The 25801-nt window shown below is 47.9% G+C and overlaps 1 protein-coding gene across 1 annotated transcript in view; it reads left to right on the plus strand.

Moving 5' to 3' along the window:
• The window catches only part of MTCH2 (mitochondrial carrier 2), a 96552-nt gene that overhangs the window by 43788 nt on the left and 26963 nt on the right, over window positions 1–25801 (plus strand). Inside the window, exons 6-11 of the mRNA XM_069221605.1 lie at window positions 162–219; window positions 7770–7821; window positions 11537–11596; window positions 12818–12911; window positions 15394–15441; window positions 18041–18108. Of these exons, the coding sequence (XP_069077706.1) occupies window positions 162–219; window positions 7770–7821; window positions 11537–11596; window positions 12818–12911; window positions 15394–15441; window positions 18041–18108 (380 nt within the window). The remainder of the gene's footprint in view (window positions 1–161; window positions 220–7769; window positions 7822–11536; window positions 11597–12817; window positions 12912–15393; window positions 15442–18040; window positions 18109–25801) is intronic.

Genomic DNA, 25801 nt, shown 5'->3' on the forward strand with positions numbered 1-25801 from the left:
TAGAGGAGGGGTTGAGTCTGCTCATTTCACCTCAGTGATTGGATGGCATCGAACTGAAGGCTTTGAGTGCAAGGAGATGTGGGTTCCTCTAGTGTTAATAGTGAATGACAAATCTTCTTCCTTGATTTTAATCAGATTTTGTTCTCCCTTGTTTTTAACAGACATCGAGGGAAATGGCTGCTCGCTGTGCTGCTACCCTCGTCACGCACCCGTTCCACGGTTTGTTCTTTGTTATATAAGAGTGATCTAGATGAAATCTGCACTGTCCATGTTCACTCTGTTACCTTTCTCTACATGTGTGTCTGTTCTTGTGTCTACAGGTGATCTGATGTAAATTTCCGCTGTCCATTTTCAGTCTGTCACCTTTCTGTACACGGGTGTCCGTTCTTGTCTGAGCGTGACGTAACGTAAATCTGCACTGTCCGTGTTCAGTCTGTTACCTTTCTCTACATGGATGACTGTTCTTTTCTCTTAGCGTGATCTAACGTAAATCTGCACTGTCCATGTTGAGCGCCAGAGACTACCAATGCTTTCCGAACTTCTTTTAGTCCAAAAAGAGATTTTGTTTTTTCTTTTAGCCATTTTGGTAACAGCACAGCAACTCCCCCAGCATAAAGGGCTTTTCGAAAACATGACAAAACAAATATGGACAATGTGAGACATTGGGTTGTTGGTTGACTGGGAAGTGAACCCTGGTCAAGCAACACAATCCCTTTCAGGGTGTACCACAAAAAGTCACTCATTTGACCTGTTTGACCCTGGGTAGCTTGGCACAAAAAGCAATCAGACTAAACTTAAACGCAATGTACTAAGTGTTTATGCAGTACACAAACAGCAACACAGTGAAACCACAACACAAAAATATCTCAAACCAATTTAGAAAAATAGAGAAAATTTTAATAGATTATTTGACATCAAAAGGTTCAAAATAGCAAGTCCTCTGTTTTAGAACAGAGGACTTGGACCACCTGGGCACCTTTAGCACCAGGAGTGGGTGGAGATTTCTTGGGGGTGCAAGACTCACTCAGGCTGGGACAGGGTGCAGGTTTAAGATGGCAGGAGACCAGCTGAACTAGCACTGGGAGTCACTTCTGGAGTCCTGGGGTGTGGGTGGTGATGCAGGGCTCTGCAGCAGGGCTGGTGTCTGATGGTCCCAAGCAGGCTCCAGGCAGTGAAACAGTCTATCCAGGCACAGCAGCAGTCTGACCGTGCACAGCAGGTTACAGCAGCAACAGGCAGTCCTCGGAGTCCTTTCACAGGTCTCGCAGTGAACTAAGGAGCATGTCTGAGAACCCTCTTTTTATACCCTGGTGCCCTGCTCCTAGAGGTTGGGTAGACACTTCCAGAAGGGCTGTCTGAAATTCTAGGGATTTCCTGCCTCCCCTGCTCTGGCTCCTAGCTGGCTGCACTGACAGTGCAGGGTCATTACGCCTATTGTGCGGTGCCAGAGCCCAGCCTATGCACTTGCAAGTGGGGCTGTGCTTAGCTCTGCCCCCCCATCAAGTCAGTTAGTCTGAGTTTACCTTTAAAGAGGGTTTATCACTACAAGTTAATTGGTACCAAACTTGACATATCTACCGCCTCTGGTTTAAGAATTACAGCTTATTATCTAGAATAGAGAATCCCCAGTGTCCCTCTATAGGAGGGTAGGAGTCTCAGTAGTGAGAAAACAAATGTGAGCGTTTTGTCACTACTAGGACATGGAAAATAAAAACTACATCTCCTACCTTTTAATTACACTGCACTCTGCCCTATGTAAGGCCTACCTTACGACTGACTTATATGTGATAAAAGGGGAATTTAAGGCTTGGCAAGGGGTTTTGAAAGCCAAGTCGACATGGCAGTGGTGGGCACTGCCTTTAGGCTGCAATGGCAGGCCTGGGGCACGTTTTAAAGCGCTACTGAAGTGGGTAGCACAATAAGTGCTGCAGGCCGACTAGTAACATTTAATTTACAGGTCTCGTGTGTGTTAAATCACTCTACAAGGGGACTTGTATGTAAAATAAATATGCCAATCAGGCCATGGTGAGGAGTTAGCACATGCACTTTAGCACCGGTCAGCAGTGGTAAAGTGCACAGAGTCCTAAGGCCAACAGAGTAAAAATCCAGACAAAATGGAGGCAAGCAGGCAAAAAGTTTGAGGGAAGACTACCTCAAGGCTGACAGGTCTAACAGACAGTGACAAAATGCTGGCAAACAGGCCTATTGGCTTTGCCATTGCTTGTTTTGTTATGTTGCTGGCTATCACATAGAAACCCTAGTTCTGTGGCGTGACCTGACTTAATCTAATCAACGAAGCCACATTGAGCAGCTCCAACTGACACGACCTGTATGGAGAACTCCACCAGTATATTTAGGATGGTCAGGATGTTAACGGTTGAAAGAAAATTCTTTATCTTAGAACAAAGGACAACTTTGCCCTTGAGCCAATAACTTGTGCTTGGCGTCTAGTTTGAGGGAACTCTCTGAACAACACCAGACACTGGTGGTTCCCTCTGCGGACGTCACTGCCTTCAGAATCGGAAACAGAGCGGAACTGTGCAGCGTGTGGAGATGCTAAACTAGACTGACAGAGTCCAGAGCCCAGATGGCTAATGAACCCAGGTGAGAGAGACTCGGTGGACTGAACCCTAAGGCCCCTACAGCCTAGCTGGCCAGAGTTGTTGAAGCAGCTAAAGGTCAAACACACATATGTATTTCTTTAAATAATGCTGTGATTTAAGAAATGTTTAACATTACTAGGGCTATTTCTTCAGAAGCGGACATATAAAGTGACCTCTTAGGTTTTCCCCACACCAGTTTCTTCACAGATTCTCTTGCTATTGTTTCTTCTGGTTGTGCCAGACATAATGCTGCCTTTGTAGAGCACTTGGTTGAACACGTCCATGCTGCCAAGAAAGCCCTCTGACCCTGTTAGGGAAGTAATTCCACTAACTTCAAATTCTCCAAACTCCTAACAAATTAGGAGTGAAATGTATAATGGTAGTTGAAAAAGCCAGGTTTTCGTTTTTGAGGTTAAAATGAGGAAAACCTGTTTCTTGGCTAATAAAAATGGGGCGATTCATTCCAGTATTTAAATGCCAAGGTAGTGCAAGCATAGTTGCTAGGAGAACAGGAGATCCGAAGGATGGCATTGAATGCTACTTTTGTGGAGCGTAATTTCCTGCGTGGACAGTAAAGAAGAATTGTCCAGTGAGAAACCTACTAGCGGAGCCCATTTAAAAACATATAAACTAAGTGCAGGCACTAGAAGAGGGCCCTCTTGCAGTCAAGAACCCAGTGGAACGCTTAAAAGCTGGCACATGTGAAGTTCTGGGAGGATTAAGAGCTGACGTGGCAACAGATTTTTCGACCTCTTGCAGCCAGGCCAACATGGAAACCGTTTCGGGAATCCTTGCTAAGCACAACCAGGCTTAGGTGACCATTTTGTGAGCCTCAGTTGGAAATAGCCTAAAATCTTTTGCAGCATTTTTAGAATTAAATAGCCACAAGTTTGCCCGCTTGATTGGCCGTAGGCCGCTCGTGGTCCAGAGAGACTCTCCGATTTTGGAGATGAAGTACTGGTACTGGAGCAGCTCGGCGGTCCTCTGGCCAACACTCTTTGGCCCAAAAATAAGCGTATTCCCAGCAGAAGAACCGCTGTTTTATCAACGTTCAGCTCGATGTCGAGTGGATGCCAGTGGCGACTGCGCGTGTGCAGGCTGAGATCATTGCTTAAGTAGCTGCAACCTCCGTAGAAATGTTTTCTGTAACTTCACAGGCAAGGGCTGTAAAGAAAGCGAGCAATTGTTTGACACGACTTCAGGATCTGCTGAGGGTCTTTTTTTAAAACAAAAAAAAAAAGGAAGAAGGGGGTTTAGATTAAAAAAATATTTTTTTCATTCGTTCTAAAGAAGTAATTTGAATATTCATTCTTTCTGTTATTTTTATATTCGTAGAACTTACTCACTTCAGCGGGCATTTCCCAGGCACTGTAATTATACAGCTCAATTGCTGACCATGTGAAACTCCCTAATTGGGCCCCTAATTAATTACTTTCTCTGCCAGTGTGAAGTGTTAAACCTAATCTCCAAAGGCTTATTTCTATTGTTAAAGATTCGTCAGGAAATGGGGTATATTATATGGTGTGGTTATGCAGCCTCACCGTACCAACCCCTTTGTGCACCTTGGGTTTCGTCTGTCAAACTGTCAGCTCAGCCCTGGGTACCTGTGGCTCCGCACAGCAAGGCTTACACAGAGGAACAAGCATAAAGTATTCAAACGGCATCAACACCCCTGAAGCAGAAATCCACACAAGACTCGAATCTCACAACAATTTATAAAAATAGGTTGTATGTTTATAAGTATGTAGACGCCACAATGAAAACGGTTCACCAAAGGGTTCCAGAGAGATAAAAAATAATTTAAAACATTTCTCACAACTGCGAACAAGCCTTTTTCACATTCAACAAATTTGACACTTTGATACTTATCAAAGTTTTCCTTAAAACAGTTTCTATGAGGTCAGGAAGAAGTACTTGGGGCAGCCAACTCCGGCATGGAGCTACTCAGGTCCCTAGAAATAGTTAACTCCACAGAATGTCAGTCCTCAAGCAATTCCAGGGACTTAGTCTGGGATTCAGTGGATTCCTATGGAGTGGTCCTCATGGAAGGAATGAAAGATGCTGGAGATGCTCTCAGGATGCTGTGATGTGACAGTCAAATTGGGGGGGGTGGGGGGAGTTGGGGTTGATTCTGCCTGCAGATGGTCCTCGGTCTGAGAAGATGTTGCAGGGCTCCTGGCTGCAGGGTCAACGTCCCATGAGGTCCTCTTCGGTCTGGCAGAAGTCCAGTCACCACTGGACTACGAGTCGCTTAATGTTGTGATCACAGGCCAATCTCTTCCTGGGTTGATAACCTGTCTTCTGGGGGTCTCAGCAATCTCAGGTGCAACTCTGTGCATCAGGTCTTGGTCCTTGTTGCTGTACGGCAGCGCTGGTGGTGGCTTGAAGACTTTCCGCTACCAACTTGCCTCAGCAGGCTTCTTCAGCTGTTGTTTCCCTGTTCTGCGAACATTAGGCTAGCTAGCTGGCCCTTGCCTCTTGGCTTTGCTGGGCTCTGGAGACCGCTTCTTTGAGCAGGACACGGCAGGCACAGTCCCTCTCTTCACTAGCCACCAGTTGCAGCAGGTGCAGACCTCGTCAGTGCAGCCTTCCTCTGCTAGTCCTTTGGTGCAACAGAGCAGTCTTTCTTCTGTCCTTCTTCCAGTTGGTAGAGATCTGTGGTCTGGGTGCTAGGGGTGCCCCTTTTATCCTCTGAAAATGCCCTCAGGACAGAATGATATTGGTAGCCACTGAGCTACCAGGTTCCTTCCCAGCTGCTGACCACCTCCTGTGGCATCTGGATATCCCAGGTGAACCTTTCTACCCACTCCCAAGATGGCAAGGCCCGGCTCTCGGTGTTCAGACCTTACTAGCCTGGGTTGTGGCTTCCTCAGGGCTACATGCCCCTGGGGAAACCAGTTTGTCAACTGGTTTCTCTTCCCTGCTCCCCGTGCCAGCCAGTCAGCTTAGATTGGGGCAGCCCTCCTCTCTAGTATGACACATTTGCCTTTCAAACCAGACTTCTCAGTTGAAGTCTGCCGTTTGGAGCTAACACCCAAGTCGTGTACTCCCTAGCCTGCATTGTTTCCCTTCCTGAGAGTTGGCGGCATGTCTCTCCAAGAGGGCAGAAAGCTGTCTCGTGGAGACGGCTCCATGTGTGCCCTGTAAGGCACAGGAGTTTTAAAGGCAACAAGTGATAGCTTTGCTAAAGCTGCACACTGCAAGAAGTTATGTTAATTTGACGTGAGATACAAGTCGGGCTTAATGTAACGAGTTGTTTGATGTCTTGAATTCCCACTTGGTGGCACCGTTGACGAGTTACCACGTTTGAGAGGTCTGCGTGTAACCCTTTGCTCGCCAATTGGGTGACCAGTCTTTACACAATAAAAACAGTGGTTTGTGTGTTTTGTTGTCAGGACATGTAAAGTACATGCCCTGCCTGTGTCATATGTTGCACCCTGCTTTAGGACTCAGTAGGCCTGCCCGAGGGGTGACGTACACAGATATATAGGGGGAAGTAGGGGCCTTGCCATTGTTCTCAAGACAGTCTGGCTAGCAGTGCACAACTCCTCTGCCAGTCTTCAGTGGCAGTCTAGGTGGCCCCATTTTACATCAGAAATCTCTAGGGTGGCACAACAAGTGCTGCAGTACCCCTCTAACATACAGCAGTGCCCCCAAGGATCAGTCGACTGATCTACTGGAACCCGCTCCAGGGACAGAAGATACCCACCACAGGCGTTTTGCCACTACCAGTCGCCAGGCAACAAAGAGAACAAATCTGAGATAGCCAAAACTTGCACCCTTGTCTGCTGACCTAGGGATTGCTAGCCGGGACTGGATTCACCATACCCAAGGCATACTAGCGCTCAACAATGGATTTTGCTCCAACCGCAGTGCAGACTGACCAGTAGCTCAGCATCAGCTGGCCGGCTACATCAACGTAGACAACTTCGAAGGACCCCAGCCTCTGTGGCTACGTTTGCCCCACTTCATCTGTGGACTGAGGAATTACCACAAAGGCACCCCCTTCGACCGCACCACAACCAAAGCTTCCTTTGAGCATCTTTTTGTCTGCATCCCTCAGCATCAGGACCACTCCATTGATGTAAATGGCGGCTGTACTGTAAAGTTTCGATCTTCCCTTTAAAAACGCTCTAGTGGCCAGATAACTGTCCAGAGTACATTTTTTGGTCCTCTAGACCTCTGTCCTGCTAGATTTGTCGAACTAACTTTTACACACTTTTCAAAACTTTCAAAACTTTTTCTTGGCCAAAGCTAATTTGCAGTTGATCTAGAAGTTATTTATTCTAAAATCTGTATCTCAGGAACCCACAGTGGATTTTAATGTTTAAGGTCTCATAAATCTGATCCTTTAAAAAAAAAAATACAAAAATAGTGTCTCGTTTCTTTCGTGTCGTGTGAATGTCTTGTTCTGTTTGGCGCGGTTAAATACTTTATACATGTTCCTTTGCTACGCCTTACTGCTCGCAGCCACAACTAACCAGGGTTGAGCTTAAGTAAATGTACCTGACTAGACCCAAGACCGTGTTTTGAGAGAGTACTGCACGCTAAGGCCCCACAGCTATATCGTACACCCAAATCCTCACACCTACGCTCTGCGCTTTTCATTGGTCGCAGCTGTGGGATCCAGTGTCCGAGAATCTTCAACAGTCCTAGCTGCATCGATCATTTGTTCTACTGTGACTGATGCATCTCGAGAGTTTGGTGGCCTTGGGCTTGAAAAAAGGGCCAGTTCAGATTTTTTCTTAGATATAATGGCATGCCTAGGAGGACCTTTTTTTAATGGTGTCCCTCCTTTAAGAGACAACATTAAATCGTTTTGTTTTTGTGATTTTTTTTTTTTTTTTGTTTTAAATATGTTGTGCTTAGATGTTTAAAAAATACTCCATATGTGTTAGGTTTGTGATTTAAGAGATTATTTTAATTTAATAGTTTGTAGTATAGAGGATTGGGAGTATGTAATTTTTTTTTTTTTTAAGACTGGCGATACAGTAAGTCCCCTTTTCTTTAATGCTGCAGTTTTATTCCTTTATTTCTTACTCTGTTATTCAGTTAATAGACTGTGCTTATGTTCTTATTCTGTGCACATTGCGCCAGAAGATAAACTGAAGTTCTCTTGTGGTGCTGCGATCAGTTCCGAGTGCTCACTGTGCGTTTCTCCTGCAGTGATCACTCTCAGGTGTATGGTGCAGTTCATTGGGCGCGAGACCAAGTACAGGTAGGTGCTGAGCCCTGAAGGGTGAGTCCGTGCACTGTAGTGAGTGGCAGGGGTGTCTGCTGATGATGTGTCTAGTTCCGTAGTCCTCGCCCAGTGTTTGTCTGGCAGCCTGTGCTTGGAGTTGAATATTGAGAATGCCAAGCTCTTGGCTGTGTTTCAACCTCCGTGTGCTGCCAAGATTTGCTGGTGGGTGAGTAACATCAGTGTCTGACATGCGTAGCTGTGTGTGCAGGCACAGATCTTCAGTGCTGGTTGTGAGCAGGAGATGTTAAGTCGAAGAAGCGCTGCTCTCCTGGTCGTACTGTACCTTCTCTGCCAGTGTCCGATACCTGCACCTTTGTGAGGTGCCCTGAGCCTTTCCTCGGGCTGTGGCACAGTGGATGGTTGGTGCATAGTACTCTCTATATCAGTGTGGGGCCCATGCACCGGCTGCTGAACCTTGGCACTAATTGTGAGTGTTGGAATGTCTACCCTTCTTTCTGTACCAGGCCAGAGCCCCTGCACCAGATACCGTTCCTCATTGGAGGCTGTGGTGCAGCAGATAGTTGGTGCGTAGTGCAGTCCGTCCGTTTGGGGCCCCAGCACCAGGTGTTGAACCTTGGTGCTAATTGTGGATCTTGGAATGTCTGCCCTGTCCTGCTTCTCTAAAAGCCTAGTGCTCTTGAACCAGGTACTGTTATTCATTGCAGGCTGTGGTGCAGCGGTTTGAGGGTGAAGGGTCTGGGGCAGCAAATGTATAGTAGAAGCCATGTCCTCCTAATGGTGCTTCTCCTCTGGCAGCCTCCAGCAGCGCTATGATGCATGCACTGATCCTTGGCACGCTGGTTGTGGTGGAGCTGACGGGTGGTAGAAGCCACGTCTCTTATGGTGGTGGTTCTCTGGCCGCCTCCAGCAGCGCTATGATGCATGCACTGATCCTTGGCGTGCTGGTTGTGGTGGAACAGACAGGTGGTAGAAGCCACGTCCTCGTGGTTATCCGATAGCCTGCAGCAGCGCTTTGATGCATTCACTGATCTTTGGCGTGCTGGTTGTGGTGGTGGTGGTGGAGATGGGTGGTAGAAGCCAGGTCCTCGTGGTTCTCTGATAGCCTGCAGCAGCGCTGTGATGCATGCACTGATCCTTGCCATGCTGGTTGTGGTGGAGCAGATAAGTGGTGGAAGCCACATCCTTGTGGTGGTGGTTCTCTGGCCGCCTGCAGCAGCGTTGTGATGCATGCACTGAACCTTGACGTGCTGGTTGTGGTGGAGCAGATAAGTGATGGAAGCCACGTCCTTGTGGTGGTGGTTCTCTGGCTGCCTGTAGCGGTGCTGTGATGCATGCAGTGATCCTTGCCATGCTGGTTGTGGTGGTGGAGACAGGTGGTAGAAGCCACGTCCTCGTGGTTATCTGATAGCCTGCAGCAGCGTTGTGATGCATGCACTGATCTTTGGCGTGCTGGTTGTGGTGGAGCAGATAAGTGGTAGAAGCCACATCCTTGTGGTGTTGGTTCTCTGGCCGCCTGCAGCAGCGCTGTGATGCATGCACTGATCCTTGGCGTGCTAGTTGTGGTGGAGGAGACGGGTGGTAGAAGCCACGTCCTTGTGGTGGTGGTTCTCTGGCCGCCAGCAGCAGCGCTGTGATGCATGCACTGATCCTTGGCGTGCTGGTTGTGGTGGAGCAGACTGGTGGTAGAAGCCATGTCCTCGTGGTGGTGGTTCTCTGGCCGCCTGCAGCAGCGCTTTGATGCATGCACTGATCCTTGGCGTGCTAGTTGTGGTGGAGGAGACTGGTGGTAGAAGCCACGTCCTCATGGTGGTGGTTCTCTGGCCGCCTGCAGCAGCGCTTTGATGCATTCACTGATCCTTGGCGTGCTAGTTGTGGTGGAGAAGACGGGTGGTAGAAGCCACATCCTCGTGGTGGTGGTTCTCTGGCTGCCTGTAGCAGTGCTGTGATGCATGCACTGATCCTTGGCGTGCTAGTTGTGGTGGAGGAGACGGGTGGTAGAAGCCACGTCCTTGTGGTGGTGGTTCTCTGGCCGCCAGCAGCAGCGCTGTGATGCATGCACTGATCCTTGGCGTGCTGGTTGTGGTGGAGCAGACTGGTGGTAGAAGCCATGTCCTCGTGGTGGTGGTTCTCTGGCCGCCAGCAGCAGCGCTGTGATGCATGCACTGATCCTTGGCGTGCTAGTTGTGGTAGAGGAGACGGGTGGTAGAAGCCACGTCCTTGCGGTGGTGGTTCTCTGGCCGCCAGCAGCAGCGCTGTGATGCATGCACTGATCCTTGGCGTGCTAGTTGTGGTGGAGGAGACGGGTGGTAGAAGCCACGTCCTTGCGGTGGTGGTTCTCTGGCCGCCAGCAGCAGCGCTGTGATGCATGCACTGATCCTTGGCGTGCTAGTTGTGGTGGAGCAGATAAGTGATGGAAGCCACGTCCTTGTGGTGGTGGTTCTCTGGCTGCCTGTAGCGGTGCTGTGATGCATGCAGTGATCCTTGCCATGCTGGTTGTGGTGGTGGAGACAGGTGGTAGAAGCCAAGTCCTCGTGGTTATCTGATAGCCTGCAGCAGCGTTGTGATGCATGCACTGATCTTTGGCGTGCTGGTTGTGGTGGAGCAGATAAGTGGTAGAAGCCACATCCTTGTGGTGTTGGTTCTCTGGCCGCCTGCAGCAGCGCTGTGATGCATGCACTGATCCTTGGCGTGCTAGTTGTGGTGGAGGAGACGGGTGGTAGAAGCCACGTCCTTGTGGTGGTGGTTCTCTGGCCGCCAGCTGCATGCACTGATCCTTGGCGTGCTGGTTGTGGTGGAGCAGACTGGTGGTAGAAGCCACGTCCTCGTGGTGGTGGTTCTCTGGCCGCCTGCAGCAGCGCTTTGATGCATGCACTGATCCTTGGCGTGCTAGTTGTGGTGGAGGAGACGGGTGGTAGAAGCCACGTCCTCATGGTGGTGGTTCTCTGGCCGCCTGCAGCAGCGCTTTGATGCATTCACTGATCCTTGGCGTGCTAGTTGTGGTGGAGAAGACGGGTGGTAGAAGCCACATCCTCGTGGTGGTGGTTCTCTGGCTGCCTGTAGCAGTGCTGTGATGCATGCACTGATCCTTGGCGTGCTGGTTGTGGTAGAGGAGACGGGTGGTAGAAGCCACGTCCTTGCGGTGGTGGTTGTCTGGCCGCCAGCAGCAGCGCTGTGATGCATGCACTGATCCTTGGCGTGCTGGTTGTGGTGGAGCAGACTGGTGGTAGAAGCCACGTCCTCGTGGTGGTGGTTCTCTGGCCGCCTGCAGCAGCGCTTTGATGCATGCACTGATCCTTGGCGTGCTAGTTGTGGTGGAGGAGACGGGTGGTAGAAGCCACGTCCTCATGGTGGTGGTTCTCTGGCCGCCTGCAGCAGCGCTTTGATGCATTCACTGATCCTTGGCGTGCTAGTTGTGGTGGAGAAGACGGGTGGTAGAAGCCACATCCTCGTGGTGGTGGTTCTCTGGCTGCCTGTAGCAGTGCTGTGATGCATGCACTGATCCTTGGCGTGCTGGTTGTGGTAGAGGAGACGGGTGGTAGAAGCCACGTCCTTGCGGTGGTGGTTCTCTGGCCGCCAGCAGCAGCGCTGTGATGCATGCACTGATCCATGGCGTGTTAGTTGTGGTGAAGCCGTTGCTGAGCGGTCTGGATCGATTATCGCTGGCTTGGCTTTAAGTGTTGTCCTTCTGCTTCCTGGGCGATGTGTAACTTGCACCTTCTTTTCTTTGCAGCGGAGTCATTGATTCCATGGTCACAGTTTACCGCGAGGAAGGAATCCTGGGCCTCTTTGCGTAAGCTGAGCTCATTCTATTTCCTTGTTGTGTTTCAGTACATGTGGGAGGTGGGGGCTCTAAAGCGGGATCAACCTAGAAATCTGAGTAAAGGAAGGTAAAGGAAAGAAAGTTGCACAGGTTTGAGAATTAAGAAACAGAAGCAAAATTAAGGATGTCCCTGGAGCACTGATTTTTGAAGCACTTCCTGCTTCACAAATGTTGCCTACTCTAGCCCAGTGTTCTCTCTTTTCAACAAGAGAGACATGGGTGCTTCTGCTGTTAGTAAAGTGAATAAAGACTGGATAGAGAACCGATACGTGCAGAGATTAGTCCACCTTTTTATTATTATTATTTGCACATAGACTACCGGTCACTCTCTGGCCCGGACAGAAGTGTCAGTAAGTGCTGAAGCCAGAGCTGGCTCATGGCTTTAGAAACATGGACTGGTTCTGAAATAACCAGTCTTATAGACCCAGAGGCTCCGCCGACCACAAGAGAAACCGACAAACTGAATGCTGTGATCTGGGAACCAGCGGCTTAAGCGGCAGAGGAGAACCAACACGATTTGTTGTCAAGTTCACAGTAGCCCTGGAGAGAATCAATACCTGATGCAGGATTTGCAGGTTAATGAAAAGTAAGCTGATATGAATTATTTGTTTTACCTTTTTTCCTGGCAGCTGGTAGCCTTGATTGTGCTGCTGGTCAGGTCACACCTATCAGCAGTTGGAGAGTCACAGGCTGGTTGCCTTTTTTAAGATGGTGATGATGCTAACTGCTCGGTGCAGACAGTAATGCTCTGAGCCCCAGTGATTCTTTGAATCCTTCATGAAGGTGCCGCTCGTTACTGTGCTGTCCCAGCTAAGGCAGCTTCTCTGTGTTCAGCAGACAACGCCTCACCTTACACTTTGCAAGGATTGTGGCGTCAGTATTCGTGCTGGGCCTGATGCACAGAGTGCTGCGCTTTGGGACCTCAGCTATACCTTTACCTTGCAGTTTATAGCTCCGCTTTCATGTCGACTTCACCTGGGTGGTCTTTTGTTATCACCTCATTCAGCGTGTTTGGGCAGGTGGGAGGTGCGTCTGATAGTCTGCACACCTGAGTGGGTTTTCTAATACTGTCAGTCTCTGCATTTTGATATGTTTTAATCAAATCCCCCATGTTCCAAGCACTTGCATGCAACCATGTTACTTCTGTTTGCTTATTCAAGATTTACATGGCTGCTTCCTCTCTCCCTCTAGTGGGCTTGTTCCGCGTCTGCTGGGCGACATCATTTCTTTGTGGCTCTGTAACATGCTGGCCTACTTCATCAATACCTACGCACTGGAAAATGGGGTAAGGGGTGTGTGTGTGTGTGTGTGTGTGTGTGTGTGTGTGCGCGCGCTCTCAGGGGAGTGTCTTCCTCTCTTGGGGTGTCCATCGGAGTTTCATGGCATGCGTCAGGCATTTTCTGCTGTTCACCCAGCCACCCTTTTTGTACAGGCAAGATCCTCTCCCGTTCATGAACTCCGTGCTCAGTCAGGGAGGCATGCTCGTGTCAGTGTGGATTCCTTGAAGTGTTCTTGTGCCTGTACTAGGTACCTACAGAGAGACACTGAAGGATCTTGATGACATCTGGATGCCCAGCTGTGACACGGGAGGCGAAGAATGCCATACGATGAGTGAGTTAGCCACAGGTCAGCTGGCCCAATGCGTAAACCTAACTAGTGCTGAGGTGAAGAAAGGGGCACCTAGTAGTGGTATTACTGGTTCAGGCCTTTCTTCTCTCATGCCTGACTGCCCCAGCGCCAGTCTTAATGTTATTACATCTTACTAGTTCAACAGATGTGGTGTGTGGTGCTTAAGCCTTTCTCAACTGATTGCTTCAGACAACTCTGCTGTTCTGTTTGTACAGGAACGGTTCAGGCTTCGCCTGGTTTCTTCATGTTTGAGTCCTTTGGCTGCTTCTCTTGAGGCTGAACATTGGTGGCGCAGGTTTTCTCTCAGGTGTCCGGGTCCGCGTGGTGCTGGTCTCTGTTCTACTGTACTGAACTGTTCTCCATTGTTCACACAGCCAGTGCTGTCTTTCTCGGTACATGTTTCTGCATTATTGTCCTTCATCGACAGAGTAACACTTTGGTTTAGGGTGCTTGAAAGTGCTACTCACTCATTTCAGTTTAAGTGCCAGTCCCGGAGCACAGGTCCTTCCACGGGGTCTCGTCAGCTCAGTAGCTCCAAGAAGGAGCCAGTCCCGGTATCATACCAGCGCTGATGATCTATTCTCCTGGGTCTGTCTGTTTCATGTCTCCTCTTGTGAGCGAGTGGCTGAGGTTCTCCAGGACTGGATCTTTTATATATTCACATGCTTAAATCATTCTGAAGAGGGACATCATTGACAGTGGAGGTTTAGTCACCAAGGACTTGGCGGTAAATTTAACTGAATGTGTGAAACACTAGGTTTTTTCGCTTGTTTTTTTGCCCAGGTTCGTTGTAATTTTTTATTTTATTTTTAGCCTTTTTTTTTAATTTTATTATCTTTTTTAGAAAGAGGTGTGTCTCACTTTCATGAAGTGCTTGATGGGGGCACTTTTCAGAGTCTTCCACAGAGGAGTGGGTACCTCCTTTAAAAGGGGGCGTTTCTGAAAAAGAAAAAGTAAAGAGCCAACCTCCTTTCTCTTAAGCATCTTTGGAGGCAAGGTGATCCCGATGTTGCTTCAAGACTTTTTATGATTCGGATAAAAGGCAAAGCATGCTCGTGAGACTCCTCTGTGTAGATCTTTTCTCCGCCAAGCGAGCAGGATCTGAAGAGCTTTTTCCCTTCTTTTAGCCACCATCGCAGTCGGTGACAGTCAACAGTCTCCCTGGCCCAGCACAATTGTGAAAATCCCAGATATTACCCTCAAAACAACTCTGACTGATGGAAGTTGAAGATGAGGCTGACTTAAATCCAGGGAAGACTAAAAATGTGACAATTGTATGGTCAGACATAAGTCAGAGCTGAGACTTAGTCGCACATGACATGTGGTAGACCTCAGAGCTATGGTGGCCCCTAGAAGTAGTCAGTCAGATCAATCAGATTTGTAGAGCACTTCTGGTCACCCATGAGGGTATCCAGGCACTGGCAGAGTCCAGTTGATTAGCCCAATAGCCAGGTCTTGCAGGACATTTGGAACTCTGGAAGAGACTGGGAGTTCCGGAGGTGTTGGCAGTAAGAGAGCTCCACACTTCAAACACATTGGCTGAGGTTTGGAGTGTTTTAAATGAGGATGTGCTACTAAATAAACTGTTGTTGAGGCCTGTGGCCATTCTGAAACTGTATACAGCTCTTTAAAGTTAGAGGGTAGTCAGCCGGACGACGGGTAATGATTAAAGTGATTCCATGAAAGATGACTCCGCTGGGGAACTGAAGCTACAGGTAAGTCACTTTGCAGTTTGTGCATGAAAGAATTGTGTCTCTGTTCCCTGGCCCCTGACTGGCTCACATCTCATCTGGGGTTCATATGCCTGAGTGGTTCAGAAGCCCTTTCTGCCCCTCTCTTACTTCTGTGTCTGAATAGCTGAATCTCTGACTGTGTACAAGCGGCTTAGGGTTCCTCCCTGGTGTCTATGTACAGGTGTCAGGACTCCCCTGGCACTGGTGTCTGCCAGGATGCACCTGGCACTGGTGTCTGCCAGGATGCACCTGGCACTGGTGTCTGCCAGGATGCACCTGGCACTGGTGCATCCCTGACCCTACACCCTGTCAGGACATCCCCAGGACTATCATCTGTACTTCGATGGTTCAGGTCTCCTCCATTTTCTGTTAACTGGGATCGATTTTTTTTTTTTTTTTTTACAGATGTCTAGTATGAGTGAGATGAAGGGCTACTCTCAAGCTGTCACTGGAGTAAGTTCCCTTTTTATTCTCTACAACTGTGTTGTGACTGAGCTTATCTAAAGCAACCAATGAACCCCCCTCTCTTCACCTTCCCTTCCTACATCAAGAAATGTTTTTACATTTCAAATCACATTAGGGCCACTTTGCTCACCTGGTCAGGCCGGTTCATACACATGTACTCACTAGAGCAGTGACTACCTGTAGTGGCAGGTGCTGTGGAGTGGAGTGTTGGAAGAGGGCAGGGGGACCACATGGCATTGCTGCTTTGGGTTGTGCAGGGCTTGTCTGGTACATTGGCTGTGGGCAGGTTTGAGTGTTCTGCCTCATTGGGTTGTGCAGGGCTTGTATCTATGCTGCATTAGCAGGGCAGGGCTTGTGTTGTCCCTGCAGCATTGTTGGGCAGTATTTGTGTGGGTACAGAGTGGGTTCAGTACTGCATTGAGTTGGTAGGACTTGTGTCCCTGCTGCTTGAGTTAATCCGAGGTTTTGTTTGTGCTTTGTTGCATTTGGTTGTGCAGTGTGTGTGTACTGCAGCTTGTCAGGTGAGTATGATTAGGGCAGGATATGTTTGGTACATTTTGGGGTGTGTCTGGTTGACAATTTGGGCTTGAGTGGTAAGTCAGTTAATCAATATTTGTAAAGCACGGCTACTCACCCGTGAGGGTTTCAAGGTGCGAGGGGTGGAGGGAACGGGCCTTATCCAAAGAGCCACGTCTTGAGGTTCTTCCTGAAGATGGTGAGCGCTGGGCTTTGTCTGAGTTGCAGGGGGAGGTTGTTCCTGCTCTTGACTGCAGCATAGATAAATGATTGGAAGGATCTGGCGGCGTGTGGAAGGAGACGTGGTAGTTCAGGTAGGCTGGTTGTGCGTTGTGTATGGCCTTGTACATGTGGGTGAGAAGCTTGAAGGTAATTCGCTTCTCGACCGGTAGTCAGTGGAGGGTCCTCAGGTGTTGGGTGTCGGCGAGGGAGGTCCAGAATGAGAGGTGATGTTACTTTGTAAAGAAGGCTTTGAAAGTGTGGTTGATTTTGAGGTTGATGAATGTTGGGTGCCTGTGAATTATAATTCTTAGTTAGTGGTATGGACTTGGAAGACGGCGCAGGTTTAAAATGTGGGGGTGGAGTATAGAGTGAGGTTTGAGTGTCTGGCGGTGCTGTGGCCAGACGAAGGTTGATGCTTGCTGGTAAGGCTGGAGCAGTGTTCCTTTTTTGGGATAAGATTATCGGGCACAATTAGAGGTTCTGGGTCGGACGTGGGGGTGGCAGTGATGTAGAGGGTTGTTTTAAAGATGTTGAAGTCTTTTTCTTTGTCTTAGATGTCTTGGGAGGGGAAAGCCCTCTGGGGGGAGTGGGGGGGAGGTTACAGTGAGATGTGTTGTTAATTCAATAACTTTTCAAATATTTCCAGCCCTGGAAAGGGTCTTCGGGATGTACTGACAATATGCATACAAAAAAGTGTGGGTAAAACAAGAAAATACAGTTATCGCTTTCAGGACAGCTTCGTGCTCAGTGAAACAGTTGTGTACGTTGGTATAGATGAAGATTGGCAACATTAGCTCCCGATGATCATAGACTGAGGCGCTACACAGAATGTATAAAACTGGAGCAGCATCAGGAAAGACAAGGAACAGTTACAAGAGATGGAGTGAGGATGGTAATTTTTAGTGCAGGTCAAAGGGTCAGAAAATTCGTTTTCATCAAGAACCTTTCTGCAAATTCCATTTGGAGAATGACTTGTTCAGTCAAATACAGTGTCTGAGGGGAGGCTGCGCTGACTGAGGGGAGGCTGCGCTGACTGAGGGGAGGCTGCGCTGACTCCCACTCACCCTATGTCCTCTCACTCTTTAATCCCTTCTACGACTGATCATTGACTCCCAAACCGTATAGTGCCCAATTATGTTTCTTTTCCTTTCTGATGCATTTAAACTGCAGCAGCTGTCTGCTATCTTTTAAATGGGGATTGGCCTAGTAGTGTTCTGGAACATGGTAATCTGCCCACCCACAGTGCTTCAGATTTTTGCATGTCCCTCTTCTATAGAACAGACTTCTTGTTTTTAAATTCTCAACTTCGAGATCTTGATGGGAAATGCAGACACTTTAGTAAAGACCCTCTGCTCCTTACCGGAGGTCTTGGTGTTTGTGAATTTGCTTTGATTATGTTAAATAAGACGAGTGGTGGGAATTCCTCCCTGTAGGCCGGAGGCCTCAACCCAGGTTGGTGTTTCTATGATGCAGTGCTTCACCGGGATCGTATGAGTTTGGCAGAGCTGCCTATAGTTGAAGGGGTTGGTGAGGGGAGGGTAGGACTTTGGTGCCTTTAAAGAAGTGGGGCTTTGTGTCAGGATTATTTACTTGCAGTGAGGTTGGGTGCAGACCTCTGTGAGAGGCTTGGAGAATATGGAATTAGCTAAGGGAGTCTGACCCGGAGGAGCTTTAGTTGCAGTGTGTCCCGGAGGGTGTTGGAGTGCAAAACATGTACATGGAGTTTGTTTGTACATGTTAGTGAACGGGTTGATGTCTGTATACAGGACTTCCCAGTGGGAATTAGAGCAGGAAACGCGTGAAGATAAACTGTTTTCTTCTATTTAATCTGCTTTTCTTTAACTTTCAGTTTTTCGCAAGTATGCTGACGTATCCCTTTGTTCTGGTCTCCAACCTCATGGCCGTCAACAACAGTGGGTGAGTAATAAGAGGCCCTCCCAGCGCCGGCTGCTGATCCTTTATCACCGCAGAGGAAGGTTTCATAGCGGGAAGCATGAGGTGGTGTTCTCATTCGTAACTCCAGAAACGGACTTCTTGTTGGTGGGGAGGGTCTAGAAGATTTATGTACATGTCCTCAGTTCTCATCATTTTATTGGCCTGAGTTGTACTTTCCCTTTAAGGCTAGGTATCGGATACTAGCCATGAAAGCGACTGGGTGGGTGTACGTGCACTGCCTTCCTTCAACACAGTATTCCTTTCTGTTAATCACCGAAGACACGCTTTGCCTCCTGTCTGAGCACTTTTTATTGGTGCATCTGAAGCTGTTTTCCTGTTTCTTCTCTGTGGGCCTTAATCTGCTGTTAAGATGCATACTCCAGGCTTCAGCTAATGCAGGAAGCCTTGGGTTTGTGCACTGTGTGGCTCCAATTCCCGTGAATATCTTTCCATTCTGAATTGGAAACAGATTCTGCCTTAACGTCTTCTGCGTCTTTCTGCAACTTTTCCACCACTCTGATAATCTGTGGTGCTTTCTTTCAAGAATACACACCATGAAAGCAAGATCTTGTAATCGGAGTATGGAGCTCCAATGGAAATCTAACAGTTTGCAGACTAATCCAGCTCAGAAATGCAGAGTGGGGGGGAAACAGGTGACAAATGTCTTGAGGTGGTGAAGGAATAAGGTTGCTCTAACGCATAAAGCTTCCAAGCAGTGCTCAGTAGAGGGCCGCCTTGTATCCAGTGCAGAGTTGCATCCTTTTTGCTGTGATCAGGAAACACCTAACGACTGATTCAGTCTGTTCTAATAATGTTCTATTAACCGCAGCACAAAGCTTACGATGGAACAGGCGCAGTCTCCGGAGAGTCCATGGGAGCCTGAGACGTGCTCGGCTTTGGCTAGATATCTCTAACAACTCACTGGATAGAGCAGACATTCTATCTGAAATAGGCAATCTTGTCGAACAACGACGCAATCAACTCATGCCATTTAAAGGGCCCTCCTAACCCCCGGAATCGGATGGTATTCGAACAACATTATTTCTCAACTGTTGCTACTCCCAAAAAACATAGGAGCCCAATGATCTCAACTGCTACAGTCACTAGTTTATGGCGCAGGAGGCCCAACACTGAAACAATTTAACTTTGAAAGGTGCACGGGTTGGCCTGGACTCCGAGGGGTTTGAAAAATATATAAGCAAGCAGAGGCTCAAAGCTGAGGAAGTTAAATTGAGAAGAAAAAAAATAAATAGCTAACTTGAAATATAAGTTTAAAAAAAAAAAACACTGAGATTTTTTTCCCCATTTTCGAAGGGGTTGCTTACGCAAAATATATATTTCCAACAAAAAGAGCACAGAAGTTATCACCCAGAAAGTAGATGTACCACCTAAATCTGGAACCAACGAGCCATCTTCCGCTAGTGAAAAGAAGCTGACCCCATCAACCTCAAGAATTATCTGCCAGAGAGTCAGTGAAAAAGACCCCGAACCATCAGGGGGTTCACAAGAAACGCCAGAGCCACCTGGCAACATGATCCTCATGGGGATATCAGAGGGAGTTGAGGAACTATTTCACAGCTTAAAAATTACTCTGTTAACCCAGGTAGGGCCTAAACTAGCTCGGATTTCTCAATTACCACTGAGGGCGCATCATCTAAGTTTACCATATTCAGGATCCACTCTTGACCTTAAAGGCTGCAACAATGCAGAAACCTTTTTAATCCAAAGTGTGGTTTGTTAAAAATCTATTTTAGATGCCCATTGTAATCAAGCTCCTAATCTCTGCAGCAAATTAATTTCTGTCTGAAATATCGCTCTGAAGTCGAAAACAAACCTGTTTTATGCGCCTAAATATATTAACTGTTATCTGCCTGTGACAATGTAAAAGGAGTCACTTCAAGAGATTTATTAAGTATATAATTTAAGCAAATTCTATTGCCCTCTTTTGAAATCAAAAGTACAAGCGGGAGGTCTCTGCAGATTGCTCTCTTAATTTTGTGAAAGGGAAACTATCTTGCTGACGCGGGCATTTTACTTAAAGAAGTCAAGCAGGAGAAATAGCTGTTCATTTTGAGAAACCTTCATAGTGCTTCCAAGGTATCTACCTCACTGGCAATACATCCTGGGGAAACTCCAGGAAATGATGGTGTTGGTCAGTTATTTATCAAATGCCGTGGAGAACTTTGAGATAAAAATACCCAGAGGAAGTCCATCCCCTCAAAGTTATCCTTCCATTTGGAGCAGTAACCAGAAGTGCTTGGCCAACCTGGAAATCGCTCAAACCTGTGCCTTTTAGTCTCTGGGCGTCGTCCTAATGTTCAAACCTCATCAAAGTATTTGGTTTCAAGAGAACTGAAAATATGTTCCTGGAATTTAGTTGGTGTGAATAGGTCCCTTACAACAAGGGTTTTGCTTAGCGTTTTGAACCAGTACCATATCATCTGTCTGCAGGAACCCTGGAAAGATGACAAATTATTAGCTGATTACCGTGTGTTCGACTGTCCGGCAACCAAGCCTACAAGAGGCAGATCAAGCGGCAGACGAATGATGCTAATAAGGAATGATTCAAGTCTCCCATACTAAAAGCATTCTGAAGACCAAGTATCTGGTAGCTACCGTTTTCAGATTTAACAACAAACTCACTGTAGTGAATATTGATATATCACCTAATCCTATTAATGATTAGCAATGTGTCGCAATTTGTAACTGAATTGGAAACCTTAATTGAAGACTCTAAAAAATTTTTTATTCTGAAAACAGGACATTTCAATGCAAACTTGCTGGCTGGGAGAAGCCTCAGGGGTTTCCAACAACAAGATGAGATGTATCAAATGCCTCAGCAGGTTTTCAAGAAAGCGAACATCACATATGGCAACAAACGCTTTCACAATGCATTGACTTGAGTGTCCGGCAGTTAAATGGAAGATTTAGCTGAAGTCAACCTCCGTAATTAACATCTAGCTCTTCAGGGGATTCAACCATCATTGATTATCTTTGACTCATGTCTGATTATGGAATAATTAAAAGAACGACCATGATGTAGGAAAATAGCACCTTTCTGACATGGTTACCTCCACTTTTTGTCTGGTGTTATTATGTTTAGAATGTAGTTCACTGGGATCCTCCTAACCAGGACCCCATTGTCCGTGTTCTCTCCCCTTAAATTTTGTTAAGTAACTTTTACACCTCTCAATTTGCACAATGATGTACTCCTGTGAGTCCCTAGTATATGGTACTTAGCTACCTAGAGCGTTGGTATACCAGGGGTCCCCCATGGGCTGCAGCATGTATTATGCCACCCAAGTGGGCCCATGCAGACTGTGACTGCAGGCCTGCCACTGCAGCCTGCGTGAAAAGGTGCATGCACCTTTCACCCCAGATATAAGAATACCTTGTATTGTCACTGAACTCTGACTCTAAGTCACCTCTAAGGTAGGCCCTTCAGCCTAAGGGCAGGGTGCATGGTTCTCAGTGTGAGGGCACCCCTTCATGAGTAGAGGTGCTCCTACAAACCCCAATCTCAATTTTCTGGGCTTTGTAAGTGCAGGGAAGCCATCTGAGATATGTAGTGGGATCTGGTTCACACGAGATGTCCAACTACATAACGCTTCACCGAACCTAGTCATGTTTGGTATCAAACATGTTGGAATCATGAAAATACACCGATTCCAGTGCTAGTTGCATGATCCCATGTACTCTGGGGGCTCCCTAAGGGGTTCCCTCATCTCTGCCTGTACAACCTTGCAGCGTCCTGCATGCCAGACACTGTTCTGCCCTCCTGCTGCTGAGCCTAACTCAAGCATGGGAAGGCAGAACAAAGGAGTTCCTGTAGAGATGGTGTTACCACCTCTCCTTTAGGAATAGGTGCCTTTGGGCTGAGGTACCTCTGAGCTGCTTTGAAGGGCACTTTTGGTGCCCTCCTTGCATAAACCAGTTTACTCCAGTGCAGAAGCCCCTGTCTCCCGTCCGAGACAACACAAAGGACAGGGGAGTGATCACCCCCTGTCCAGCTTCTCCACTAGGGAGGTGCCCAGAGCTCTGCCAGGTGGCCACTTGATTCTGACATCTTGGAAATATGATGAGCAGAGGCCCCGGGGAGCGTCTGACTAGTTAGTCCAGCTGGGTAAGGTCCCTGCAAGCCGCCCCCCCCCCCCCCCAGGTGGGTCCCTGCAGTGAGTGTCCAACCCTGTTCCTGGGTTACTTAAGGGCTCCCCTGAGAATGGGACCCTAGATTTGTCTCTGGAACCAACTGAAGACTCTTCTGCAACCTGAACAATGGAACCGCTACAGAGCTTTGCTGGGACCCAAGACTGCTCCTAGTAGGAGGGCTCCTATTGTAACTGTCATTGCAAGGACTCTGCAACCGCCATGGCTGTGCATCCTCCAGAGTCAGAAGGACTCTACCTGCACTTAGGAAAGCAAGAAGAAATCTCCCTTGAAGTGAAGGACTCACTGCCCTCCATCCGCAGGTACCTCCTCGTCAATGACTGATTTGTGGATCCTGTTGTGCCAAGGATTCTCCAAGTCTCTCCAACACAGATGGCGGTTCTGTGGCCCTCCAGAGATCTGACCGGTCGTCTTTGCAACGGAGAAGTCAGAGGTCCCTCGCTGGAGGTGTCTGGCTGGAACCCCATGCACCACATCTATTTGTTGTTGCCAAGGCTTGTTGGATCTTCAGTCTGAAGACCTCCTCACCCCAAGAAGCCCTAGCCTCCAAAACCCCACAGCTCCAAGAACGACTTCCTCTCTGCAACTCCTGAGACATGGGCCCCTCTTTGCTGTGCAGCTGAGGCCTCCCTGCAATTAAAATCCTCCCCCCCGCCCCCCCTCCTGCTATGCTGGCTGCCAGGGGGTCCTTCTGGCTCTCCTGCTTGCTGAGGGTGGCCCTGACTTACCTGCAAATTTAGTCTCTCCTGGACCTTGCTAGTCTCCATAAATTCTACAACACACCGTGCAACTCTTTCTTGAATTTGCCGAGGCTTTGTGGTGGTTCTGCTGACCACTGACCCCTCTGTAATCTGACTGCTGTGGGACAGCTTCTGGATGACCCCTGGGATCCCCCTGCATTGCCCGGGAGCCACAGCTGCACTTATTCGCCCACCGTCCAACAGGAAAGCATCTTTAAGAAGAGTGGGAATTGCCCCTTGCACTGCATGGGCACCCCTGGGTAGTGTGGACTCTATCCCTCGTAGGTCCTCTTCTTCTGGAGTCCATGCTTGGGTTCTACCGACCTGGACAACAGAGGTCCCCGTTGACTTCAACTGGAGGTTCTGGCCCGACTTCACCCTAGTGTAGGTACTCCACATCTGTGGGTATCCACAGGTTAGGGCACTCTTGAACTTCCCTTGTCCCAACAGGTGTCTTCAGGGTCCTCTGGGAAGGGTCCTAGAACACACAAACTTTCCCCATGTTATACTATGAACACTGACCCGGGATTATAACTCTGCACATGGGCGCCTGGGGAATCCTAGGTGCTTACCTTCTGGTGTTTTAGTGCTTCCTGAGTCCTGAAGGTCCTTGGGTGGTAGTCTTGGTTAGTATTGTTTGGTAGTCTTGGTTAGTATCCAATTTTTAGGTCAAGTGTAAGCGTTCGAACTCCTGAATACTTAAGTATTCTTCTGGGGGCTTGTAGCTATTTCATTTGTTAGTTTGTGTCAATCAAAAAATCTTGCTTGCCAGTGGTCAGTCATGCCTGTTTGTCCCTCTTCCTGCTGTGTGGAAGCAGGAACCAACTATGGTATAATTAGGCTTTGTCCTGTTTATCTGGTCTGCAGGCTTTTTTATTTTATTTTTTAAACTTGTTTCCCTACTCCTGTCCAGGGAAGTTGCTCTCTTTGTTTGCAGAGCATTCTTGCTCAGAGTTTATCTTAGCTGTAAACAAGGCTATTAATCAGGCTATCTTGGTCTCGTTTGGTCCCTCCCACCTCCTCCCACGTTGCTGACATTTTTCTTTAATTGGTATGAATTATTTTGTTCACGCGTCCCTTTGTTACTTTTTTGTTATCAGTGCAGCGTCTGCCGCGCTTCGCCTATAATCATGGCTGGCACCTATAAGAGGCCATCCGACTTTTTTTTTTTTTTTTTTTCTGCCCGGCTCGCTGTCCAGGCAGTTATAAAATACGCCAGTGAGGCTGATCGGGCGCATTCCTTTTGTGGCGCTTGTTGTTTCTTGGCACTCGAGTCTGAGCTAGGCTTGCCTTCTCAGCTGTGTAACCTGAGCATTATGGAACGCAGTGCAGACTAGTCGTGCTACTTGCATTCTAGGAAATGTATACGAAGTCGCCTTCACATCCTGGCGCTCTGTACATTTTAAAAATCCTCCCACCCTCCGTGCCCTCTCCCACTCCTTGAGGTAGAAGATGCATGCCTCTCCGCACACTCACCCGGCCGGAAGAGATCCGGGCAGCCTGCCAGGGCAGAGACCTGTCTGACACTCCGTGCCACGGGTGACAGCGGTCTCTCAGCTCTCCACAGGTGACAGCAAAACGCTGCCGCGCAAACTCGAGACCCATTGCATTGCATTGCAAATGCTTGTTTTGCTGTATGGTCCCCCTATGCCCCCACACAATAGGGGCCCATGTTAATTTATGCCTTTACTTACCTGTTGCTAAGTATATTTTTGTATGTCCATATCTCTGGTTAGGAGATATACCAAAGTTAGTTGTAGAGTGTGTGTTACAATAAATATAACATATTCTTCTAACACTGGTGTGGTTCTTTCCTGTGTGTACATCACTGACTGACCTGTGTGGTATTTGCAACCGCTTTACACCCTCGAGGGTAAGCCTTAGCTGCTCCCCACAGCTGCCCGAGGAGAGCTCTGGTTGTCTGGAGCCGCCGACACGATCACTGAGGGTTGCCTGACCCAGTACTGGGTGCCGCACCTATAGGTGTTCACCATATACTGAGCCAGCCTCCTACATCTGATCCTCGTCCACTTTTGGATCATCAGCTTCTATAACAATGGGAACAGCTTGATCATAGCACGGAGACAAGGCATAAAAGAATATTTTGGATCCATCATTTTTTTTAGTTTAACATAAATCTGGGTGGAAACCACAGTACTTGAAACAATGAGTGAGTCTTGGTTCATCCTTGCGAGACAATCACTGGGGTTCTAAATGGGATTTCGTTTGAATCAACATCCTTTCCTTTGTAACTTCAATGCGCAACTGCAAAGCAAAGATGCAATTACGTTGATACGCTGATTCTTAATAAAGAATATTTATAAAAAAAGCTACGAGCTATAAAAACGTCAATCTACACATAACTATTTAAAGTTTAAAGAAAACATACAAAAAGAATCTATCAAATAAGAGCAGAGGACTGAGTCAACAGTTGGTTAGCCTTACAAACGGTAATCAAAACCCGGAGCGATTACACACTTTGGTAACTAATTGCAGCAGGCCAAGAGCAGCATAATTCCAACTCTGACTGTCTTACCTGGTTGCAAATGACAATCCTTATTACATCTCTCTTCGGTAGTACTCCAGCTGTGCTCTGGTCGCATCTGGAGAGAGAACTTTGAGCCTCTGACTCTTTCTGCCAAAGTCATCGAATCACACGTCAGGAAGAGTCGAGATTCAGTTTGTGGCCTTAATATAGAATAGATAATGCTTGGTGCTTGGATTCCGGTGAAGTTAACTAGCGCCCATGGATTAACGCCAGCGATTAA

Source organism: Pleurodeles waltl, chromosome 3_1 (genome assembly GCF_031143425.1).
Source record: "Pleurodeles waltl isolate 20211129_DDA chromosome 3_1, aPleWal1.hap1.20221129, whole genome shotgun sequence".
NCBI classification, from domain to species: Eukaryota; Metazoa; Chordata; class Amphibia; order Caudata; family Salamandridae; genus Pleurodeles; species Pleurodeles waltl.